General features: G+C 37.4%; 1 protein-coding gene across 1 annotated transcript; it reads right to left on the bottom strand.

Moving 5' to 3' along the window:
- Nucleotides 1–1473: 1473 nt before the first annotated feature.
- Nucleotides 1474–5750, bottom strand: LOC127119009 (protein kinase PVPK-1). The gene is made up of 5 exons (XM_051049223.1): nt 5669–5750; nt 5513–5577; nt 3779–4853; nt 2872–3671; nt 1474–2155 (listed from the first exon to the last, which is right to left on the bottom strand). The coding sequence occupies exons 3-5, from the start codon at nt 4840–4842 to the stop codon at nt 2091–2093; spliced, it is 1929 nt and encodes a 642-aa protein (XP_050905180.1). The 5' UTR covers nt 4843–4853; nt 5513–5577; nt 5669–5750; the 3' UTR covers nt 1474–2090.
- Nucleotides 5751–12448: the final 6698 nt, after the last annotated feature.

Below are 12448 nucleotides of genomic sequence, written 5' to 3'. Positions count from 1 at the left end.
ATGATGTAAAGTGCAGGTCATGGGCATGATTCTAGGTCTAGCTAGACATCTTGACCAACTTGGCCAATAAAAAAAATGAGGTCCTTGCCTAATGAATTAGGTCTTCGACCTTGAAACAAAGTTGAAGATGGATTCAATTAGTAAATTTGGCTCAAAGAAAATCTTGAAAAGCTTGAAAGTTGAAAATGTTATGGGGTTTGGACCAAATGGTAGGCCAAACTTGCCAAAATATGACCAACTAACATGACCTAGAAATGCCATTTTGAGATTTCTTAATTTTTAAGGTACCGTGATAGATTATTGAAGCTCATATGATCATATCTTGATGGAAAATGAGGCTTGGTGCTTGGTGGAATGATTTTAGGTCAAGTCCATGGGTGAAATCATGGCATTGAAAGTTCAAAGTTCTATATGATATTCGTGATCTACACCATTGTATCTTTCAGATCATGTCCTCCTTTTTCATTTATGTTATGGTGATGAAAGGACCAGTCCAACCAGGGTCATCGGAGAAGATGACCGACCTTTGGCTACGGTGATGAGCTGGAAGTGTTCTGAGCCATTGAATGGATTTAAAATATTTTAATTAGGGACGTTGCTTGTAATGACCAAATGTGTGGCGCACTGACTAGCGTTCGCAAGACAATTAGTGAAAATACCAATCACAAAGAAAAATTAAAATTGAAGATAATTGAAATGGTAATTAACATGTTGGACAAATGGGGTGCAGGCCTTGAATAAAGAATGCAAAAATCAGCAACGGTGGTGTAGAAAGCAGAGTATTGGGCTTAATGGCTAAGCCCATCAGAAATTACAAAGAGACATGTGAAAAAAAACAGTACTCACTCTCTCACCACTACACATCATCTTCCAATTTTCATGTCAAAACAGAACCACCACCAGAGTTCCGGCACCACCGCGCCAGAGGCGGCGTAGCTGGCCGGAATCAAGAAAAGGCATCAATTTCGTAATTCTCTCAACCTCTTCTATCCTAATCCCTCATCCATTCTAACCGTAAATTAATTAATTCTTGAGGCCAAATCGAAGCAACTCAGTTCATGTACCTCAAATTTCAACTCCATGTATCTCTCAATATACTTGGAGTTAGATTGAATTGAGACCAGATTCGAGCTCAGTGCCATTTTTTCTTCAGTGAATATGGTGGACGGTTGTCCTGGAGAATTCAAAGTTTTTGACGTCCGGTTTATCCGAAGATCCTTGGTGCAGATGCACAAGGATATCTGTTTGGTGAGTGATTGTGAACATGACCATGATGGTTGTGTTATTTGTAGTGTGAACCCAAGAGGGTGTGATGTGGTGAAAAGGGACATCCAGCGTATGATGGATGAAGGCGTGATTCAGATTGTTCAATCTCGTCATGTAGATGACGATGTGAATGTCATAGTGTCCGTTTTCTTATATGCAAAGATAGATACATATCACCCAACAAAGTAGGCACAAGATTCCCAATCAAGAAAAGTCTAACGGTGTTAACATCAACAAAATCATCAATGTTAGGGAACAAAGTTAATCCATAAATGAGCAACACAAAGATAGCTTCAAAAACATCCACACTACCGGCTTGAGCAAAAGCAGTAGCTTCATTGATGAGGAAATCAGATGGCAACCCAAACAACCTTCATTTCTTCACCCAATGAGCCTTTATCTCAGACTTCTTCAAGTGAAGAGCTTCAACAATAATACTAGATTGGGAATCTCCTCCAATCCACTAAAAGTCACTCTACTAGAAACAGGTATCCCCAAGAGATAAGAATACTCCTCCAATGTAGGCACAATCTGAAAATTTGGGAAAGTGAAATAACGGTAAAGAGGATCATAGAACTGCACTAACACACTCAAAAGTCCTTCAACCACATCAGCAGACAAGATGCACAAAAGCTTCCCATGGCGTTGTTTGAAGTCCATGACCTCTGTGCTCAATTCAAACACACCTTGCGCGTCAGTTTTGCCCCCCAATTCAAACCTTCTCATTCTAAAGAAAAATCTGAGAATTTTCAATTTGAAAATTGAGTTTGAATCTCAACTATTAGAGATTCAAAAAGTCCAGGATCCAAAGCCTTGCACCCTTACTAATCACTTCCTGCAAACTTCTCAAGTGTGATCAAATCGTGTTTGAAGCAAACAACATCGAGTTCTGCACAGTATTGAAAAATTTATTATCTTAAAATTAAGAAGGGTGAGTAGGTAATAAAATTATTAAAATAAAAGTAATAAATTAAATTTAATAGATTAGCATGAGGCTGGATGAGTGCACAGCGGATATTAACATCATCACTTTTGACTGTAATGAAAAATTAAATTTTCCTTGCATTCTCACATCTTAATTAGATAATCTTTTATCTTTAGTTAGATCATCTTTTTAAAGGAAAGACGTGTTTAAACTTTGGAACGCGCGGGGATGAATAAGGTGCGCGTGGGGTGACGAATGCAGTTGAAAATACGGGCGCGAACCCAACTAACTTTCAAGGTCTTACGCTGAACTTGTCGGTCAACATTATTATTATTTTAAAATTATTCTTATTCTTATTCTCATTATTATATACAGTATATACAGTAGTTCTGTTTATTTATTATGAACTAATTAATTAACAGGTTACTTCCTAGAAAATTATTTTAACGTATTTGATTATCTTTAATATATATATATATATAATATTGCAATGATTTTTTTTAATTATAAATAAAATAATAATAATCACTAAAAATTCACACCGATTTAATGAATAGTGATTTTATCAATCCTCGCAATATTGATTTTTTGCATTGAGTTAAGGTGTACATTTTCTTAATACGAACCTTTTCATAGAGTTAAGAATCATGATCAAAAGAAATCAACATCTAAATAATTACCAGAAGGGTTCATACCAACTTCATTTTCGGTTGAAGTTGGTTTCATCATCACGGTGTCTCTCGGTACCTCGGGCGGATTAGCGCAACGGATCAGCGCCCAGTTCACATTATGAAAAAACGGATGTTGTTTGATTTCGGTTGCTCCGCGTCTATAGGCAAGACGGTGTTGAGGTTCTTTCACAAGCAAACCTCTGATCAAATCCCTTGCTGCAAAGCTGACAGTAGGAGATTCCGGAAATCTTAAAGGCTGCCCGACAACATTGAGCAGCGTCGCTCGGTTTGCAGACCCTTTGAACGGTGTTCGACCAAACAAGAGTTCGTATAAGAATATACCAAACGTCCACCAATCCACAGCACTTCCGTGTCCTTCGCCTTTGATAATTTCAGGCGCCAAGTACTCGTGTGTGCCTACAAAGGACATCGATCGTGCACTTGTTGGTTCGGCCATTAGCTCAGGGAGAGGTGTCACTTGATGATGCATGTCATTCTTTGGTCTGAATTTTCTCTCTCTTTTGGATTTACTGGATAGAAACCGCGGCGAAAAGCATGCAGGTTGTATGCAATCTGGCTGCATTGCACATCTGGGCTGAATGCAGTATCCTGATCTTTTCGTTTCGACGATCGGGTTTGATGACTTCACGAGAGTTGGACTGACGGTACACCTTAAAGAGAGATCGAAATCCGAAAGCATTATATGACCATCTTCTCTAACCAACACATTCTCTGGTTTAAGGTCTCTATAGACGATTCCAAGCATGTGTAAGTACTCCAAAGCAAGGAGAACTTCTGCCACATAAAATCTACAAACACGAAATAAGCTTCAATTAAGTGCTTATATTATTGCATAAGTGATTAAAATATAAGTTCTTTTGTATGTAATAAGCCAAAAAGGGAAGGAAATGCAAACCTGACAGCATGCTCCGAGAAACACTTCCCAGGCTGTCTTTGCCTGATTGAATAAAGGTCGCCACCGGGACAAAACTCCATTACCAAGCAAGAGATTGTCTCGGTCTCGAAATGTGTATATAATGTAGGTAAAAAAGGGTGATCTAAAGACTGCAATATCTCTCTCTCCGTCTGAGCTCTTACAAGCTTCTTCCGACTTGCGAGCTCGGTTTTATTCATGAGCTTCATAGCAAAACAAGTCCTCGTGCCACTCAGTTCAGCTAGATATACATTTCCTATATCTCCACATCCCAATTTCTTCATCAACCTAAAATGCCTCATTTCCAACACCCCGACGCGTGCTCGCACAGCTTGAATCGCTTCCCATCTTATATCATTCGCCTTATGAGGTTTATACAAAGCACTACTCAAACTACTCGTGTTGCTTTCGTCGCTAACATCACTTACTGTACTCGCTCTATAGATGCTGGTTTTCCTACTTTCATTAAAATCACACGAATTCGAAACTTGTCCGCTTTCGCACGACTTATCATCATCATCATCATCAACACTAACACACTCACTGACTTCAGTATTGGTGAAACTTTGTTTCGCTTCTGAATAGACAGTGGTCGAATGTAAACTATTCTGAGGACTATGACAAAAACTAATCTCTGACTGACAATGGTAATTCTTCGGTTGATTAACGGCACCTCGTTTCGATGTAACTAAGATACAATTGTCGGATTCTAATACTACAGAACATGACTCGCGACTCTCGGAACCATCATCAAACAGTTGCTTGCTGCATAATTTTCTGTCCTGATATGAATGCTTTCGATTAACTACATAGCTGTTTTGATGGTGGATGTTCTTCGTTCCATAATTATTATGACGATGTCTTTGTTCCAAAAATGACGCGGAAGAAGAAGAAGCTCCGTGATGATTTCTATATAAGGGAGGCCGCGAAGGACGGGGAATCCCTGATGTTAAAGGAAGACTGTGGCGTATCGGTACCGCAGGTACCCTAGAAACCGAATTCTGAACCTCTGATACAGAATCAACAGCGTTGATACGTGAATCCATGAAGGATATACCTAAACATTCAACTCAACATAGTCAATTACCAATATCTAATAATCATTCGACAAGTTCTAAAATTAAATAATCTCAATCTCTTGAAACAGACCTAAAAATTGAACTCAACACAGTAAATTAACAATATGTAACAATCATTCAAAAAGCTATGAAACAACAGAATCTTAATCTCCTATTGCACTATAAAATGCATCATAAAAAACACCAAATGTAGAAAACATGAGAAATCAATCATATTCGAGAGAACAATTTCAGACACAATCAACGATTGAGAATGTGATACATTTAGAAAACCCTAAATAGAAAAAACTCCCAATGCAGAAACTTTCAATTGCACAAAAGAAAAACCAAATACAAAAAGATAAAAACAGAAACCAACATCAAGAAAATTCATTCACAAGGCTTCATCTACATTGTAAAAATTTGATTTTTACAAGTTTTCCCAAGAACACATGATCGTTTATGAAGAATCATCAAAACCCATCAACAGTTTGCAAGTTTTTGATGCGAAATGCATTAAACAGAAACAGCCCAATGAAAAAGTTTGATTCTTTAGAAGCTTTCATGAGGTTTCTTTGATGCCATTCCATTAGAGTGAATGAAAATTAAGAAGAAAAAAACAGTGATTGAAGAAAGAAGGAAAAGAGAAAGAACATACCTGATCAGAGGAGAGAAATGGCAATGCGAATGAAGAATGGGAAATGTTGTTTCATTTGTTCATGCCTGGTTGAAGAAGAAGCATAAAAAAAGGAACATGAATTTGAGAAGTGCAAAAAAAAGGGAAAAGGAAAAGGAAGAAGAAGAAGAAGAAAACCAGAAAAGTGAAGTTACTGTATTGTGCACCAAACAGCCACTGAATGAAGGAATTGAACTCAACACTCTTTTTTGTTTGTTTAAAATCATTTTTTTTTAATTAATATAAAAAACGATTTTTAAATAATTTTTCAGTTACTTTACATGTAAATTATTAGTGCTAAGTTTACATTAAGGTCACGTTATAAAAAAAATTAGTGAATTTCTTATTTAACTATGCAAGTTTTTCAGAATTTTTTTAAAAAGAAACTCAAATATTATTTGGATTTTAGAATTTTTTGGATTTTAGAATTTCTAGTATTTTTAAGTGTTTAGATTCTAGAATAAAAAACTTGGATAATTTTGAAGAAAAAAATCTAAAATCTAAATTATAAATTAAATCAAATAAAATTTAACAAAATAATAGATCAACAACACATGTGGATCAATATAAATTAAAAATATCAATTATAACATAAACAAAATTATAGATTACACAACCTATTATGTCTTTATCATGATCACTCAGACACATTGTTATTTCATTAAATATCTTGGGAAGAATTAAGTTTGAACATATTGTTGAAATTAAATCCAAGATTTTGAGTAATTCCGACTCAATCTTGATGAACAAGATTCAATCAACTGATCGAATTCTCTCTTGTTCTTCCCTCTTCACTCGAGTGAATCAATCAATCTTGATTGCAAGATTGTATCGTTGTACAATGATGATGAAAACAAGAAAAGGAAATTGAAGTGAGGAAAGAAAATTGTTAGGGTTTATTGAGAGAGGGAAGAAGATGAATTGATTCTGCAGAGTTTCTCTCTGCTCATAAACTATGATTCTTTATTCCTTTTGCAACTATAAAATTTAAGTGTTTACAATAATAGGGGTTACTCCCTATTTATAGATTTTGGGTTTGTTTGCTTCTCAAGCAAGACCCAGAACTAACCTAAGTAACTCAACTAAACAAACAAATAAAGTTAAGTCTAACACCACTGTCGAGATACTCTTCGACATTTTGACACCTAAGTGATTTGACACTTCCTTACTTATGTTGAGCAACCTGTTTCAACACAAGGAATTATAATTCAATACACCACCTAATTTACTGTGTCTAAGTTATCTACATATATCATAAACCTTAACTTCTTAAACATTTCGACCTGCACTCCCTTCTTCATGATGTCTGCAATCTGAATCTTAGTTTTGTAGTGTTCCAAGTTCAGCTTCGCTTTTGCTACATGCTCTTGAAGATAATGGAACCTCGTTTCGATGTGCTCGTTTCTTCCATGCGCTATCGGTTTCTTCTCCAGATTGATATCAAACATTTTGTCGATCTTCATGGTAATCGCTCCATGATTTGTCCATGTAATCTCTTCGAACAAATTCATTATCCAAGTTGCTTGACATGCACAAAGAGAAGCAGTTATGTACTCTGATTCACACGACGACAATGCCACTACTGGTTCCTTTCTTGAATTCCAAACAACTGGTGCACCACCTAGCATAAACATGTAGCCAATTGTGAATTTTCCATCCTTAACATCACTACACCAACTTGAATCGATGTAATCCACTAGCTTGCATTCTTTTCCTTCATCAGCTGTAGGAAACAAAATGTCATTGTCGAGAATTCCTTTCAGATACCTTAGTATCCTCTTCGTCACTGCTAGGTGTGATACCTTTGGTTTCTAGATAAATTTATTCACCATACCTATATTGTATGCTAGACCAGACCTTGTGTGACAAAGGTATCAGAGTGATCCAATGAGTCTTTTATACTGCTTTGGATCGACATCATCTTCATTTGTGTCTTTCAACAATTACAATTTGGGCTCAGATGGAGTCGGAGTTGGGTTGCATTCTTGCATCTCAAATCTATTGAATATTTCTCCCGCATATATTCTTTTGTGCATCATTAAGCCTCCACTGTTCTTGTAGAATTCAATGTCAAGGAAATATGAGATATTTCCCAAGTCTGACATTTCAAACTCCTCACTTAGGTCATGTTTAAAATCTTCGATCTATTTCTTGCAAATTCCTGTTATTAATAGGTCGTCGACATAGAGACATAATATAAGAAATTCACTATTGCTTCTTCTTACATATACTCCATACTCCGTTGTGCACTTCAAAAATTCATTTTCCCTTAGAAAACTCTCTATTTCTTATTCTAAGCTCTTCGAGCTTGCTTAAGTCCATACAAGGCTTTATGCAGTCTGTATACCTTGCTTTCTTCGCCATGTTTCACAAACCCAACTGGTTGTACAACATACACTTCTTCATCTAAGGGGCCATTTAAGAATGCACATTTCACATCCATATGACATGTGTGCCATTTGTTTATATTTTCTAGACCAACAATCAACCTGATTGTTTCGATCCTAGCAACATGTGTAAAAACTTCATCAAAGTCAATTCCTTCCTTCTAAAGAAATCCTTTCACCATAAGTCTTGCCTTGTGTCAAGTTACTTCACATTTGGGATTCAACTTCACCTTGTATACCCATTTCACATCGACCGCCTTCTTGCCTTGAGGCAATTCAACAAGTGACCAGGTGCCGTTGTCTTCGATGGATTTTAGTTACTCATTCATTGCTTCCACCCACTTTGAATCCTTCAATGCCTCAGTTGCATTGACTGGTTCAATATTTGCATAGAAAGCATAGTGTATCGACTCACCTTCATCATCTACCATATCATATGATATAATCACACATTCTTATAACCTTGCAGGCATGTGTCTTGTTCTTTGAGGTCTGCTTGTGCTTGCTTGACCTATGACTTCTTCCTGTCGAACTTCTCTTTTGACTTCAATTGCTGGTTCTTCATATAAGATTCTCACTGAATCTTTCTTGACATTTTCAGTCTAATCAGATTCCTTAAGCTCATTTATGATCACGTACATGTTGATCACTAATTACTTGTTCACTGAGTCGAATAATTTGTAACCTCTAGTCGAATGATATCCTATTAGGATCACCTGACTCGATTTATCATCAAGTTTTCTTCTCAACTGATCTGGCACATATCTATGTGCTATAGATCTAAATACCTTCATATGACTTAAGTTAGGTTTGACACTAGACCAACATTCTTCTGGCGTAATTCTTTCTAGCTCCTTCTTCATGCATCTGTTCAAAATATATGATGTTATTGACACAACTTCTCCCTATAATTCTTTGGGGTAAATGTTTTCCTTTCAACATACTTCTCACCATATTCATGATGGTTATATTCTTCCTTTATGCAGTTCCATTCTGCTGTGGAGTGTAGGGTGACACCTGTAACACCCTTCTAAATACCCCAAAATATTTAATTAAAATAATAACATATCAATCAGAGTAATTATGCCCCGAAGGGTGTCACACAATCATTTCACAACAATTATCAAAATATCCTGTCATGCTCATTTATTAAATCAAAATAAGACTCTTTTGCATAATTCGCAGCGGGTACAAAACATCGACATTCAAATCATGTACTACATTACATGTAAAGTTGAATCAACAACTAAATTAAAGCATAGTCAAACATTCCCTCCCGATGTTACATCTACCAGAGCATGACCCACTAAGGACGACACTAGACTCCATAGCACTAGCTTCTACTCAACTCACTGCTCGTTACCTGAAAAATAGATGTAAGGGTGAGTTCCTCAATCAATATAATAAGCATTATAGAACAACATGTAATGCTAAGTAAATAACACATCAGTTCACCCTAATCAGACTACGCACTCAGCAGCGGCAATATCCGTTCAAACATCATATTCAACAGTAACATATAGCATATGTATAATCTCAACCATGCTCAACATCAACAACACAACACATAACACACATATAATACTGGAATACATCCATTCATATTATATGCCATACATTCATTATGAAATGAGACTCCACACATGCGGTACCGACTATTCTTGAACATACAGTTCAAGCTCACCGATCAAATCCAGATACGGCTACTGAGCTCACTAGTCCCACTCATTTGAGATCTAATGACTCACTCACTAATTCCTCACCGTGGGAATTAGCTACAGCCCCGAAGGCTAGACTATGCAAGCTAATCATCTAGCATGCAAACATCAACAACAAATCCACAATGATTCACTCACTAATTCCTCGCCATGGGAATTAGCTACAGCCCCAAAGGCTAGAATATGCATGCTAATCACCTAGCAATGCAACAACGACAGCAACAATTCAATAATAGACATAAGCTCACACTCTAAGCCATAAAACAGTCTATTCACAATGCATACATAGCTGATACATTCACAGCATCATGCTTATCATCACACATCATTAATACATTTTATCACAAAAGCATATCACATCATGCCACATAATCAAATACAGTATTAGCACATTCTACTAATACCTATACTACTCAAAACAACGGGAAATGATCCCTGCTACACCATACATCAGCTAAGTACATCACTCAGCCTAAACAACCAAAAACTGCACAACAACAGCACAGAAAAATCACAATTCTGCCCATACGCGTATTGCCTATGCCCATACGCGTATTGCCCACGCCTGACCAAATCCATACGCGTAATGCCCACGCCCATACGCGTATGCTACGCGTATCACATTCCCATACGCGTACCAACAGAGACCAAAACACGTTCAAAACATCATCTTCCTCATCCATACGCGTATTGCCTAGTGCCATACGCGTACCAGCCATCTCATACGCGTATTGCCTAGTGCCATACGCGTATGACCAGAAACCAGAACTCTCAGATCTGCAATGGCTTTCTCTGCTACGGGATCTATCCAATTTACCCTTCCACAGTCCAAATTTCACACAATATTACACATAACATCTAACACGAATCATACATTTTCGATTTCACAAATTGTTAACCTTTCTACCTCCAATTCCTACGAATTCCTTCGATTAAAATCCCAATTTCGTTCATCCAATATTCTACCATTTTCAGCATGCATCAATCAAATCAGAGGTAAAACAATAGTTTCTTACTACCCAGTACATATCATCCCATAATACCCGTTAATCGATGATAAACCCCCCTTACCTGAGTTAATCCGGCAGTCTCTGAGCTCCAAGCTTTCCTTTCCTTCAACCTTCGTTCTCTGGCTTTTTGCCCTTTTCCCTTTTCTGCCTCTTTTCCCTTTTCACGTGAAAATAACCTTTTTACCACAAATGGGATTTTTCTCAATTCCAATTTATATATATTTTCCGAATAATAATAATCCAAAAATAATAATAATAAAATTTCCAATTATTTAATTAAATTAATAAATAAATTATTAACCCAATTTAAATAATTATTTTATTATTATCGGGGTGTTACAACTCTCCCCCACTAAAAGAGTTTTCGTCCTCGAAAACATACCTCAAGCGAACAACTCTGGGTAAGACTCCTTCATCTTACTCTCCAGTTCCCAAGTCACGTTGCCACCTGCTGGTCCTCCCCAAGCTACCTTCACCAAGGCAATCTCTTTACCCCGCAACTGCTTCAATGCTCGATCCTCGATCCTCATAGGTGATGTTTCCACAGTCAGGTTATCTCTCACCTGTACATCATCTATTTGGACTACATGCGACGGATCATGAATGTACCTCCTCAACTGAGACACATGAAAAACCTCATGTAAATTCGCAAGCGATGGCGGTAAAGCGATACGATAGGCTACCTCTCCTATCCTCTCCAAAATCTGATAAGGACCAATAAATCGAGGTGTCAACTTCTTCGACTTCAAAGCTCGACCAACACCAGTTATCGGAGTAACACGAAGAAACACATGATCTCCCTCTTGGAACTCAAGTGACTTCCTCCTCTTATCATGATAACTCTTCTGACGACTCTGAGTAATTCTCATCTTCTCCTGAATCATCTTAATCTTTTCTGTAGTCTGTTGAACAATCTCCGGTCCAACCACAGCACTCTCACCGGACTCATACCAACATAACGGTGTCCGACATCTCCTACCATACAAAGCTTCAAACGGTGCCATACCAATGCTCGAATGAAAACTATTGTTGTAGGTAAACTCAATCAAAGGCAAATAACAATCCCAAGCACCTCCCTTTTCCAAAACACAAGCTCTCAAAAGATCCTCTAATGACTGAATCGTCCTCTCAGTCTGACCATCAGTCTGCGGATGATATGCAGAACTCAATCTCAGCTTAGTTCCCAAAGCTCTCTGCAAACCTTCCCAAAATTTCGATGTAAATCTAGGATCTCTGTCCGAAACAATACTCGACGGAATACCATGCAAACTTACAATCTTCTCAATATACAACTCGGCTAATCTCTCTAACGGATAATCCATTCTGATCGGAATGAAATGAGCCGACTTCGTCAATCTATCAACAATTACCCATATAGCCTCAAAATTCTTACTTGTCCTCGGCAAACCAGAAACAAAATCCATACTGATACTATCCCACTTCCACTCTGGAATAGCCAACGGTTGCATTAGCCCAGACGGCTTCTGATGCTCAATCTTTGACTTCTGGCAAGTCAAACAGGAATAAACAAAACTCGCAATTTCTTTCTTCATTCCCGGCCACCAAAATAACTTTTTCAAATCATGATACATCTTCGTAGCTCCAGGATGAATACTCAAACCACTACGATGTCCTTCTTCAAGAATGCTCTTCTTAAGCTCAGTAACATCCGGAATACACACCCGATTACCAAATCTCAAAACACCATTCTCATCAACTCTGAATTCACCACCTTGACCTTGATTCACTAGAGTCAGCTTATCAACCAAAAGCATATCGGATTTCTGACCCTCTCTGATCTCA

This window comes from Lathyrus oleraceus, chromosome 1 (assembly GCF_024323335.1).
Source record: "Lathyrus oleraceus cultivar Zhongwan6 chromosome 1, CAAS_Psat_ZW6_1.0, whole genome shotgun sequence".
Lineage (NCBI taxonomy): Eukaryota > Viridiplantae > Streptophyta > Magnoliopsida > Fabales > Fabaceae > Lathyrus > Lathyrus oleraceus.
Note: the sequence above shows the minus strand (reverse complement) of the source record. Positions and strands in the feature narration are given on the sequence as shown.

Coding starts and splice junctions, on each gene's coding strand:
- LOC127119009 (XM_051049223.1), bottom strand. CDS start 4,842: ATGGATTCACGTATCAACGCTGTTGATTCTGTATCAGAGGTTCAGAAT. Junction 3,672..3,778: donor TTCTCGGAGCATGCTGTCAG/GTTTGCATTTCC, acceptor TCGTGTTTGTAG/ATTTTATGTGGCAGAAGTTC. Junction 2,156..2,871: donor AGTTGGTATGAACCCTTCTG/GTAATTATTTAG, acceptor AATACTGTGCAG/AACTCGATGTTGTTTGCTTC.